The sequence below is a fragment of the Rhinoderma darwinii genome, chromosome 1 (genome assembly GCF_050947455.1).
Source record: "Rhinoderma darwinii isolate aRhiDar2 chromosome 1, aRhiDar2.hap1, whole genome shotgun sequence".
NCBI classification, from domain to species: Eukaryota; Metazoa; Chordata; class Amphibia; order Anura; family Rhinodermatidae; genus Rhinoderma; species Rhinoderma darwinii.
This window is the reverse complement of record NC_134687.1, coordinates 479,353,307-479,367,015: the sequence shown is the minus strand read 5'-3', so window position 1 is coordinate 479,367,015 and position 13,709 is coordinate 479,353,307. Positions and strand designations below refer to the sequence as shown.

At 45.1% G+C, this 13,709-nt stretch overlaps 1 protein-coding gene across 1 annotated transcript in view; it reads left to right on the top strand.

Annotated features, from left to right (window-relative positions):
* The first annotated feature begins 10,032 nt into the window (after window positions 1–10,032).
* Window positions 10,033–13,709, top strand: part of LRRC43 (leucine rich repeat containing 43) — a 74,922-nt gene continuing 71,245 nt past the window's right edge. Inside the window, exons 1-2 of the mRNA XM_075854706.1 lie at window positions 10,033–10,132; window positions 10,378–10,626. Of these exons, the coding sequence (XP_075710821.1) occupies window positions 10,046–10,132; window positions 10,378–10,626 (336 nt within the window). The 5' untranslated portion in view covers window positions 10,033–10,045. The remainder of the gene's footprint in view (window positions 10,133–10,377; window positions 10,627–13,709) is intronic.

The window sequence follows — 13,709 nt, the reverse complement described above, 5'->3', positions numbered from 1 at the left end:
AAACATAAAAAAAAGATATACATATGGTATTGCCGTAATCATACCGACCCGCAGAATAAGTAAAATGTAATTTATAGCGCACGGTGAATGCCGTAAGAAATAAAGAATTTAGAACGCCAAAATCACAGTTTTTTGGTGACCTTAGCTCTAAATAAAATGTAAGAAAAAGTGATGAAAAAATTGTGTGTACCAATAAAAACTACAGCTTGTCCTGCCAAAAATAAGCCCTCACACAGCTCAATCAACCAAAAAATAAAAGTTATGGCTCTCAGAATGTGTTGGTACAAAACAATTTTATATTTTAACAAATAGTTTTTTTTCTTTATAAAACTAGTCAAATATAAAAAAAAAAAACGATATAAATTTGGTATCATTGTAATCTTCTTAACATGCAAAATAAAGTTTGTTTTTTTACCGCACGGTGAAAGCGGTAAAAACGAAAACCCCAAAAACAATGGAGGAATCGCTGTTTTTTTTTTTTCCAATTTCAGCCTGCAAATTTTATTTCAGTTTACCAGTACATTATATGGTACTTTAAATGGTGTCAATAGAAATGACAACTCCTCCCACAAAATATAAGCCCTCCCACCACACTATTGATGGAAAAATAAAAAAGTAATGTGTTTTGGAAGGCGGGAAGTGAAAAACGAAAATGAAAAGGCAAACAAAGGATCAGTCCTGAAGGGTTTAATTTCTAAAAAAAAAACATTTATGACCACATGTGGGGTATTGTCATACTCGGGAGAAATTGCTGTACAAATTTTGGGTGGCTTTTTCTCCTTTTATCCCTTGTGAAAATAAAAAAATTCAACATTTTAGTGGACAAAAATGTTGATATTCATTTTCGCAGGCTAATTCTGAAAAAAAACCTGTGGGGTCAAAATGCTAACTATACCTGTAAAGGATCTGCCAGACACCGTTTCTGTGTCGATGCCCGTGGGTAATCAGTCTGCACCTGCTCCTATGTCTGTGAGACTGACTCCATCTTCCACCACTCAGGCAGATGGCAGGCTTAGGAGTGGGAGAGCCTGGCCAGACGGAGCTAGCTCCCGCCCACTGTCTATTTATACCTTCCTTTCCTGTTCCTCCTTTGCCTGTGATTCTGCTCTGCTTGTTTCCTGGCTCTGCTGCTGCTTGAACTACTGATCCGCTGCTTGTTATTGACCTTGGCTTACTGACCACTCTCCTGCTCAGCGTTTTGTACCTCGTGCACTCCTGGTTTGACTCGGCTCGTTCACTACTCTCGTTGCTCACGGTGTCTCCGTGGGCAGCTGCCCCGTTTCCCTAGCTTCTGTGTACCCTTGTCTGTCTGTTGTGCACTTACTGAGCGTAGGGACCGTTGCCCAGTTGTACCCCGTTGCCTAGGATGGGTCGTTGCAAGTAGGCAGGGACTGAGTAGCGGGTAGATTAGGGCTCACCTGTCTCCCTACCCCGTCATTACAATACCCCTAGAAAAATTTATTGAGGGGTGTAGTTTACACTATTTTGGTCCCTCCAGTGCATTGCAAACTCTACACGGCACTGAAAACCAATCCAGCAAAATCAGCGCTCCAAAAATCCAAATCGCGCTCCTTCCCTTCTGAGCCCTGCTGTGGGTCCAAACAGCAGTTCATTACCACATATGGGGTATTTCTGTAATCAGGAGAAGATGCTTTACAAATGTTGGGGTGCATTTTCTTTATTTCTTGTAAATATTAACAATTTCTATGTTTTTTTCAGAAAAAAAGTAGATTTTCATTTTCAGACTAAGGCTTTATTCAGACGAACGGGAAAAACGTCCGTGCAACGCGCGTGATTTGCACGCGCGTTGCACTGACCTATATTAGTCTATGGGGCCGTGCAGACATGTTCGTGATTTTTACTCCGCGTGAGTCCGCTGAAAAAAAGTCACGACATGTCCGTTCTTTGGGCGTTTTGCGTGAATCACGCACCCATTGAAGTCAATGGGTGCGTGAAAACCACGCATGTCGCACAGAAGCACTTCCGTGTGAACAGCATGATTCGCGCATTAGCTGTCAAAAGGATGAATGAAAACAAAAGCACCACGTGCTTTTCTGTTTACAAACATCCAAATGGAGTGTCATAATGATGGCGGCTGTGCGAAAAGCACGCAGCCGCGCATCATATGCTGCTGCCACACGGAGCTGGTAAGTGATTTTTGCGCATGCAAAACGCAGCGTTTTTGCGTGCGCAAAAACGCCACGCTCGTGTGAATCCAGCCTAAGGGTATATGCACACGCAGAGTCAAAAACGTCTCAAAATACGGAGCTGTTTTCAAGGGAAAACCGCCCCTGATTTTCAGACGTTTTTTGAGCAACTCGCGTTTTTCGCTGCATTTTTTTATGGCCGCTTTTGGAGCGGTTTTCATTGGAGTCTATGAGAAAACTGCTCCAAAAACGTCCCAAGAAGTGTCCTGCACTTCTTTTGACAGCGACGCGTAAAATGACAGGTCGTCGGCACAGTACATCGTAAAGACCATTGAAAGTAATGGGCAGATGTTTGCCGACGTATTGGAGCCGTTTTTTCAGACTTAATTCGGGCGTAAAACGCCTCCATTACGTCCGAAAATAGGTCGTGTGAACCCAGCCTAAGGGGAGATTCACACGAACGTTGCGTTTTTGCGCGCGCAAACAACGCAGCGTTTTGCGAGCGCAAAAACCATTTGACAGCTGCGTGTGTCATGCGTGTCTGATGCGCGGCTGCGTGATTTTCGCGCAGCCGGCATCATAGAGATGAGGCTTGTCAACGCCCGTCACTGTCCAAGGTGCTGAAAGAGCTAAATCTTTCAGCACCCTCGACAGTGAATGCCGAACACAACAGCGAAAAACCTGTAAAAAAAAAAGATAAAGTTCCTACTTACCGAGAACTTCCCGGCCGTTGCCTTGGTGACGCGTCCTTGGTGACGCGCCTCTCTTGACATCGGGCCCCACCTCCCTGGATGACGCAGCAGTCCAAGTGACCGCTGCAGCCTGTGATTGGCTGCAGCCTGTGCGTGGCCTGTGATTGGCTGGAGCTGTCACTTGAACTGAAGTGTCATCCCGGGAGGTCGGACTGCAGGAAGGAGACAGGAGTAATCGGTAAGTTAGAACTTCGGGTTTTTTTACAGGTTAATGTATTTTGGGATCGCAAGTCACTGTCCATGGTGCTGAAACAGTTTAACTCTTTCAGCACCATGGACAGTGACTATCTCCTGACGTCGCGTACCAATAATTTTTTTGCCGGGATCGGCCAAAACGAGTTTGGCCGAACCCGGTGAAGTTCGGTACGCTTGTCCGGCTTCGCTCATCGCAAAGACACTCCGTTTGGATGTTCGGAAACAGAAAAGCACGTGGTGCTTTTCGGTTTTCATTCATCCTTTTCACTGCTGTTGCGCGAATCACGCTCGTCCCACGGAAGTGCTTCCGTGTGGTGCGCGTGATTTTCACGCACCCATTGACTTCAATGGGTGCGTGATGCGCGAAATACGCAGAGTTATTGAACCTGTCGCGCTTTTTGCGCAGCAGACAAACGCTGCGCAAAAAGCACGGACTGTCTGTACTGCCCCATAGACTTGTATTGGTCCATGCGTGCCGCGTGAAAACCACGCGGCCCGCACGGACCGAATACACGCTCGTGTGAATCCCCCCTAACTCCAATAAATATAGCAAAATACCTGTGGGGTAAAAATGCTCACGATACCCCTAAATAAATTCCTTGAGGGGTGTAGTTTCCAAAATGGGGTCACTTTTGGGGGGTTGCCACTGTTTTGGCACCGCTTCAAACCTGACATGGTGCCTAAAATATAATTTTTTTAAAAAAGAGGCTCCAAAATCCATTAGGTGGCCCTTTGCTTCTGAGGCTTGTGTTTCAGTCCATTAGCACACTAGCGCCACATGTGGGATATTTGTAAAAACTGAAGAATCTGGGCAATAAATATTGAGTTGCGTTTCTCTGGTAAAACCTTATGTTACAGAAGGTTGTAAGCCTTGTAACATCCTAGAAAAATAAAAGTATAAAATGTTCAAAAAATGATGCAAACATAAAGTAGATTTATGAGAAATGTTAACTAGTGACTATACGAGATTGATTTAAACTTAAAAAAAATGCACATGTTTGCAATAAAAATTTTTCTAAATTTTGGTGTTTTTCACTAATATTGAATTTATCGACCAAATTATTCCACTAACAAAGTACAATATGTCACAAGAAAACAGTCGCAGAATCGCTTGGATAGGTAAAAGGATTCCCAAGTTATTACCACATAAAGTAACACAAGTCAGATTTGAAAAAAAAATCAGCTGAGCCACAAGGCAAAAACAGGCTACGTCCTGAAGGGGTTAATAGCCGCACTAGTAGCTCAATGAGAAGAGTTACTTCCTGGGAGGGACACGAGTTTCTTGGTAAGAAATCCTGACATCTGATGACATACTGAGAAAATATGGATCTAGGAGGAGAACTTGAACCCACAGGATGTGTTTTCGTGGAGGTCAGTGTGGCACTTTCCATTAGGGCGGATTTACACGAGCGTGTGCGTTTTGCGTGCGCAAAAGGCACTTAACAGCCTCTGTGTGGCATGTGTGATTTTCACGCACTCAAAAACCCTGTGTGAACAGGGCCTTAGATTATGTTCATACGCAGTGGTTTCAGGCCTAAGGGTATGTTCACACGCGGAGTCAAAAACATCTCAAAATATGGAGCTGTTTTCAAGAGAAAACCGCTGATTTCAGAAGTTTTTTTTGTGCCACTCGCGATTTTCGCTGCGTTTTTCGCGGCGTCTTTTACGGCTGTTTTTGGAGCTTTTTTCAATAGTCTATGGAAAACTGCTCCAAAAGGCGTCCCAAGAAGTGTCCTGCATTTCTTTTTCGCAGCTGTTTTTTTACACAGATGTTTGGAGGCATTCTGCTACTGATTTTTCAGCGTTTACGGCCCAAAAAACGGCCGAAAATAGGACGTGTGATCATACCCTAAGGCTATGTTCACACTGAGATTTTTGTCAAAAACGGCCCGAAAATTATTTCAATGGGAGGCGGGGGCGGTTTTCTCCTGCGACATGCCCTATCTTCGGGCGTTTACGCCTCTGACCTCCCATTGACTTCAATGGAAGGCAGAGAAAGCATATTTCGCGGCGTTTTATGCCCGCGACGCTCCATGGCCGCGTGCGAAAATCGGCGTGCAGGGAGAGGAATATCTGCCTCAAACTTCCAAACTGAATTTTGCGGCAGGAATTCCGCCTGCAAAATACTCTGTGAACATAGCCTAATTCGGGCATTTTATGCCTCGAATTACGCCTGAAAATACGCCTACAAACATCTGCCCATTGCTTTCAATGGGAATTACGATGTTTTGTTCCCACGAGCCTTTATTTTACTCGTCGCTGTCAAATACGGCGAGTAAAATAACGGCTCGTCAAAAGACACTTCTTGGGACGTTTTTGGAGGCGGTTTTCATTGACTATTGAAAACTGCTCCAAAAACGGCCGTAAAAAACGCAGCGAAAATCGCAAGTGGCTTAAAAAGTGTCTGAAAATCAGGAGCTGGTTTCCCTTGAAAACCGCTCCGTATTTTCAGACGTTTTGGGTTCACACGAGCATGTTACGTCCGTAAAGGACGGAACGTATTTCGGCCGCAAATCCCAGACCGAACACACTGCAGGGAGCCGGGCTCCTAGCATCATAGTCACTGGCGTAGCTATAGGGGTCGCAGCGGTCGCAATTGCGACCGGGCCCTGAAGCCAGGGGGGCCCACGGCCCCCCGCACCACATCAATAAAAAGTTACTATAGTAACTCGGGCCGCGGGCCCCTGTTACTATAGTAACATACTTTACTTACCTTCCTGGTTCCGGATAGCAGCGGAGGTCCTGACGTCAGGCGCTGTGCGCAGCGCATGACGTCACAGCGCTATGCGCCGCGCACAGCATCGAGACGACAGAACTCCCGCCGCGGCAGAAGAGGAAGGTAAGGTTAGCCCTGACTGGCGGGGTCCGACTCCCGGGACCCGCCAATCAGCTGTTTTGAAGGGGCCGCAGCACTCGTACGAGAGCTGCTCCCCTTCATTCCTGTCACTTCATTCCGGTCACACTGTGAATCTGTGTTGGCGATTCACAGTGTGAGCGAGTAGTGAAATGAAGGGGCCGCAGCTCTCGTACGAGTGCTGCGGCCCCTTCAAAACAGCTGATTTGCGGGTCTCGAGAGACATTTCAGCTATTGATGGCCTATCCTGAGGATAGGCCATCAATGTTTAGGGACTGTACAACCCCTAAGCCTACGATGTAGCAGGCTTAGGGGGCCCATGAGACAGGATCACAGATTGTGTGATCCTGTCTGCTGGGCCCTGTATCTAAGCCAATCACATGGTAGGCTTAGATACATGGCCCATGTGTGATCCTGTCTGCTGGGCCCTGTATATAAGCCTACCACACTGTAGGTTTAGATACAGGGCCCCAGCACACAGTAATCTTATACTGTATAAGATTACTGTCTGCTGGACCCTGTATCTAAGCCTACCTTGTGGTAGGCTTAGATACAGGGTCCCACAGACAGTATCACACATGGGCCCTGTATCTAAGCCTAACACACGTGTTACTAATCATTTTTTGTGTGTTTTTTTACATGTTCGGTCGTTGGACTACGTCGGATTCCAGGACTACTTCGATGACGGCTTTTTTTTTATTATCAATAAAATGGTTAATGAGGGCTGTGTGGGTTTTTTTTTATTTCAATAAAATATTTTTTCTATGTCTTTGTTTTTTTTTAAACTATATTACTACCGCCTTAGTAATGGCCGCCGGCTGATTGACAGCATCCATTGCTAAGGCGGGGCTTAGTGTTAGCCGGTGCAGAGGCTAACACTAACCCCCTTTATTACCCCGGTATTCACCACCACCTGGGGTGCTGGGAAGAGCCGGGTACCATCCAGTACCGGACCATCTGTAGTGATGGTCGGCCACTGGGGTGGTTGCAGGCTGGTATTATCAAGAGGGGAAAGGCCAGATACAGTGGCCTTGCCCATCCTGGTAATACTAGGCTGCTGCTGCTTTATTGTATCTGGCTGGTTATGAAAAATGGGGGGACCCCACGTCATTTTATAAAAAAATAAAATAAAATAAAAAATAATTGGAAAGAACGATGTGGGGTCCCCCCCAATATTCATAACCAGCCAGATACAACACAGCAGCAGGCAGCATTACAAGGGTGGGAAGGGCCACTGTTTTTGGCCTTCCCCGGCCTAATACTACCAGCATGCGGCCACCCCGGTGCCTGCCCATCACTACAGATGGTCGGGTACTGGTTCGTACCCGGCTCTTCCCAGTACTCCTGGTGGCGGTGGGTACCGGGGTAATAATGGGGGTTAGTGTTGGCCTCTGCACCTGCTAACATTAAGCCCCGCCTTAGTAATGGAGGTTGTCAATCAGCCAGCGGCCATTACTAAGGCGGTGATAATAAAGTTTAAAAAGATACAAGCACATAGAAAAAATATTTTATTGAAATAAAAAAACACAACCCTCATTAACCATTTTATTGAGAATAAAAAAAACGCCGTCATTGAAGTCCTCGAATCCGAAGTCCAACAACCGAACCTGTAAAAAAAAACACACACACAAAAATAATTAGTAACACAAAGAAGCAAAATTATTATTCTTACCTATCCTGGGTCTAGCGCTGGAGACGCAATGACAGCGAGCTGGGCCCTGTATCTAATCCAGTCATGTGTGATATTGTCTGCTGAGCTGTGTATCTAATCCAATCATGTGTGATACTGTCTGCTGGGCCCTGTATCTAATCGTATCTTGTGTGATACTGTCTGCTGGGCCACTGTATCTAATCCTATCATGTGTGATACTGCCTTCTGAGCCACTGTATCTAATCCTATCATGTGTGGTACTGTCTGCTGAGCCACTGTATCTTACATAGTTACATAGTTAGTACGGCTGAAAAAAGACACATGTCCATCAAGTTCAACCAAGGGAAGGGAAAAGGGAAGGAAAAATTTCTACACATAGGAGCTAATATTTTTTTGTTCTAGGAAATTATCTAACCCTTTTTTAAAGCCATCTACTGTCCCTACTGTGACCAGCTCCTACGGTAGGCTATTCCATAGATTCACAGTTCTCACTGTAAAGAAGGCTTGTCGCCACTGCAGCTTGAACCTTTTTTTTCTCCAGACGGAGGGAGTGCCCCCTTGTTTTTTGAGGGGGTTTTACAAGGAACAGGATTTCACCATATTTTTTGTATGTGCCATTAATATATTTATATAAGTTAATCATGTCCCCCCTTAGTCGTCTTTTTTCAAGGCTAAATAGGTTTAATTCTTTCAATCTTTCCTCATAACTTAAATTCTCCATGCCCCTAATTAGCTTCGTTGCTCTTCTTTGTATTTATTCCAACTCCAGGGCATCCTTTCTATGAACTGGAGCCCAGAACTGAACTGCATATTCTAGATGAGGCCTCACTAATGCTTTGTAAAGTGGTAATATTACATCCCTGTCCCGCGAGTCCATGCCTCTTTTAATACACGACAATATCCTGCTGGCCTTTGAAGCAGCTGATTGACACTGCATGCTGTTATTGAGTTTATGATTTACAAGTACACCCAGATCCTTCTCAAGAAGTGAATCCGCCAGTGTAGCTCCCCCTAGGATATATGATGCATGCAGGTTGTTGGTACCCAGATGCATAACTTTACATTTATCTACATTAAACTTCATCTGCCAAGTGGACGCCCAAACACTTAGTTTGTTTAAATCTGCCTGCAATTCATGAACATCTTCCATAGACTGAACTATATTACATAGCTTGGTGTCATCTGCAAAAATAGAAATAGTGCTATTAATCCCATCCTCTATATCATTAATAAATAAGTTGAATAATAGTGGTCCCAGCACTGAACCCTGGGGTACACCACTTATAACCGGGGACCATTCAGAGTAGGAATCATTGACCACAACTCTCTGGATACGGTCCTTGAGCCAATTCTATCATGTGTGGTACTGTCTGCTGAGCCACTGTATCTAATCCTATCATGTGTGATACTGTCTGCTGAGCCACTGTATCTAATCCTATCATGTGTGATACTGTCTGCTGGGCCACTGTATCTAATCCTATCCATAGTTGATAGGGTCGTAGTGCTATAGATATGCTATGCTGTCTCATACACACACTTTTTTTTTGGGCGGACACATATGTATTGGGGCTATTTCCCCTGACATTTTAAGCCCTGAGGGTATGTTCACACGGCAGCGTCTGTTACGGCTGAAATTACGGTGCTGTTTTCAGGAGAAAACAGCACCGTAATTTCAGCCGTAATGGCATGTGCAGGCGTCTTTCGCTGCGTCCATTACGGACGTAATTGGAGCTGTTTTTCTATGGAGTCCATGGAAAACGGCTCCATTTACGTCTGAAGAAGTGACAGGCACTTCTTTGACGCGGGCGTCTTTTTTACGCCGTCGGCACAGAACATCGTAAGACCCATTCAAATGAACGGGCAGATGTTTGCCAACGCTTTTGAGCCGCATTTTCGGATGTAATTCAATGCTAAAACGCCCGAATTACGTCCGTAAATAGGGTGTGTGAACCCAGCCTTAGTGACGCCCCCGGCTGCTAGTGCTGCATTGTTGGGTCGCTTAGGAGACCCAGCGATGCAGCTGAAAGCTGCGGACCGTCGGCCATGAGAAGTTTGCGGGGGGGGGGGGGGGGCAGCAAGAATTTTTGCATCGGGGCCCATGAGCTTTTAGCTACGCCCCTGATCATAGTTATGTACGACGTTAGGAGTCCCTGCCTCGCTGCAGGACAACTGTCCTGTACTGAAATAGAGCAGTCATGTTTCTAGACCGCATATTCTGCTGAAGTAACATCAACCAAAATGATCCATTTAAACATTAGGTGTGACCAAAATCACATGAGACGAAAGCTAAGAATACAAGGAAGCCTTGAAAACCGGCCCAACAGGATATTGTGGGGTTTCTAAGCGACGGAACGCTGTCTCCTGGCAACAAAGAATGCTGAATTTGACACGTGTTCTCCATTCCAGCAGCAAAGTATTCGTGGCGGTGCTGGAATGAGATGTCACCATGGATCACATCACGGTGTCTGATGCTCTGAGGGAACAGCTGGAAGCCCTGTGCTTGAAATCCTTTCCCTGTGGTAGCGGGAGCTGGGTAATTCCCTCACACCCTTTATCTGGAATGTCTTTATGATCCTTATTGGAGCTCTGGTTTTCTTTCCCCTGTTTATGCAAACATACAATTTTAATATATGTTGGTGACAAGCTGGATGTTCTATAGAAGCTACTTATATGGGCTGTGAGAGTGAAGCCCAGTCTTTTAATGACTTCTTTATGATCCATTTGCCATAGCAATCCGTGCTCATTTTTAGATTAACCATATGTTGCACTTCTGCTTAGAACAAGTCGCACCTAGTAGCTGGAAAACGAACTCCTGGAGACACCTACTGGGAAGACAGTGATCCAGAGGAGGAGAACCAGGACACTCTGCATGATCTCCTGAACCAACATAACTCACCGTGGGAACCTGATGGCAATTGCAATTCAGAAGTTCAGCTCTTGAGGGAGCTAGCAGTCAAATGTCCGGAAACTATCACTGATGAGTTCATCTATTCTTCCTTCAAACAACTCCGAGTAGTTGATAAAAAGGTGGGTAGAAATGAAGCTGAATATACTATAGAATGAATGATGGTTGTGTCCTTATTCTGACCTTTTATGCATGCTCACCTCTTGTATCGAGCATTTTACGAAAACACTGGCCCATTCTGCAGGCAGATCCCGACCTATCTGAGGTAATCTCTAATAGTCCAAGTATAACATATCGACGTGGCAAGAACCTCCGAGAATACCTTACGCACAGCCATTATACAACAATATCTACTCCTCGTCAAACATGGCTTCCATCACCTACCACAGGTTCATACCCCTGTGGTAAATGTTCCTTCTGCCCCTACATGCTAAAAAATAAAATTTTTAAAAACCCAGTGGACGATAAACAATATACCATAAGGCAATTTATCAACTGCCAGAGCAGCGGTGTTATATATGCTGCCACCTGTCCATGTCCAAAATTGTACATCGGCAAGACCGTCCAACAATTAAGGGGGGATTCACACGAGCGTGTATTCGGTCCATGCGGGCCGCGTGGTTTTCACGCGGCACGCATGGACCAATACAAGTCTATGGGGCAGTACAGACAGTCCGTGCTTTTTGCGCAGCGTTTGTCTGCTGCGCAAAAAGCGCGACAGGTTCAATAACTGCGTATTTTGCGCATCACGCACCCATTGAAGACAATGGGTGCGTGAAAACCACGCAGGTTGCACGGAAGCACTTCCGTGCGAACTGACAAACAGCGCACCAGCTGTCAAAAGGATGAATGTAAACAGAAAAGCACCACGTGCTTTTCTGTTTCCGAACATCCAAACGGAGTGTCTTTGCGATTAGCGAAGCCGGACAAGCGAACCGAACTTCACCGGGTTCGGCCGAACTCGGCAAAAAAATTATCGGTACACGACGTCAGGAGATAGTCACTGTCCATGGTGCTGAAAGAGTTAAACTGTTTCAGCACCATGGACAGTGACTTCCGATCCCAATATGCATGAACCTGTAGAAAAAAAACCAAAGTTCTGACTTACCGATAACTCCCGGCGTCTTCCTCCAGTCTGACCTCCCGGGATGACAATTCAGTCCAAGTGACAGCTCCAGCCAATCACAGGCCAAGCACAGGCTGCAGCGGTCACATGGACTGGCGCGTCATCCAGGGAGGTGGGGCCCGATGTCGAGAGGCGCGTCACCAAGGACGCGTCACCAAGGCAACGGCCGGGAAGTTCTCGGTAAGTACGAACTTTTTCTTTTTTTTCAACAGGTTTTTCGATATTGTGTTCGGCATTCACTGTCGAGGGTGCTGAAAGAGTTAGCTCTTTCAGCACCTTGGACAGTGACGGGCGTCGACTAGCCTCATCTCTATGATGGCGGCTGCGCGAAAATCACGCAGCCGCGCATCAGACACGGATGACACACGCAGCTGTCAAATGGTTTTTGCGTGCGCAAAACGCAGCGTTGTTTGCGCGCGCAAAAACGCAACGTTCGTGTGTATCTGCCCTAAGAAGAAGGATCTCAAATCACATTAGCACTATTAATACACGAGAAGATACACCCCTCTCGTGGCACATAAGATACTTCCATCAAGGAAACAGTAACACTCTTAAATTCTGGGGTATCGCACACGTAAAACTGGGTCCAAGGTCTGGAAACTTAGATAAAAAACTACTACAAGAAGAAGCACGCTGGATACACAGACTCAATTCTCTCAGTCCTAATGGTCTCAATGAAGGTTTCACATTTGCTGCCTTCCTGTAGCCTATTCATAACCTATTTAGAAATTTTTTCACAGTTTTCCCTATCAACATAAATTTCCCCTGACATTACTTATTTATACTACTACAGTCACTAGTACTGTCTCTACACATATCTACCCTAACTACTACCCATTAACCAACAGTATGTTATACAGGACTTCCTCAAAACATACAAGTATCAATAATTATCAATATATATTAGTACACTCAACAAGCAAACTTTACAACAGACTTATTATGCACCAGCCGTTGTACAATCCAAAAAACAAGTCAATTCTCCTCTCCTTCTATACGTGTCATCACCATGGACACCACTGTCAATACTTCAACTACCACTATTTTTCTCGGATGTACATATACATCCAAATAGTCACCTAAACAGCATAACTATATTAGGATAAAAAACTAAGACGTAATAGTCAATACTCTATACGCCGGTATACATGGCGCATATTCTGGCCTCCTTTAGAAAATGCATCTGCCACATAGCAATCTAACTATATGTGGGTAAATCTAGATGTGACTTATAGTAGCAATACTACAGCAGGCAAACCCAAATTTAGTTGGCAATATGTAACGCGACAGTACACACAGCGCAGTTATTTGCTATGGTTTTCTCTGATGATAGTGATGGTCCTGAGAAAGGCCATACTTAACTACCATCTTAACAAATATAGATATACTTAGATGCAACCACCTCTAAACCTAGGATCCATACTATATGCCAGTGACCGTAGACGCAGCTGATAAGATGCAGTATATCTTAAGACAGAGCATATTCATTTTTTCTCTTTCTTCTATTGCGGCGTCTCTAGCGTTAATAGCATTTCTCCTTAAAATCAAAACTCTATGTCCGGATCTAACTAAGGCGCGCATGCGCCGCAACTTAGAGTTTGATCTTAACAATGACATCCCAGTCTGTACATACAGACATATATATCTGTGGAACAGATCATCTATCTTCTCGGATGTCTTCACTGTTTGATAGGAGACAAGGATACAATCGGCAACGAATGCACATGTGTATATGATGTATCGACCAGTCTCGGACACTACCATCAGGTCCGATGACAATAACAAATCTCCAGACAGCTATAACTTCTATCACCGAACTCAGCTGTAGTGCGCCTGCGCTAAGTATACCAAGCGTCCAGAACAACGGCCTCCACATATGATAGGCTGATCTCTGTGTCAGTCAAACACAGAGAAGGCTCGTCCCGGCTTACAATTTCTATTGGCTGCTTTAAGGGAGATGACACACCATGATAGGTGTGTCTCCCTACTATATAAGGAAGAGGAAATCAAACGCGCGAGTAATAGCCCTGAAATTATCCCCTGAGGACGCTGCTGAAGCAGTGAAACATGTCGGGGGGG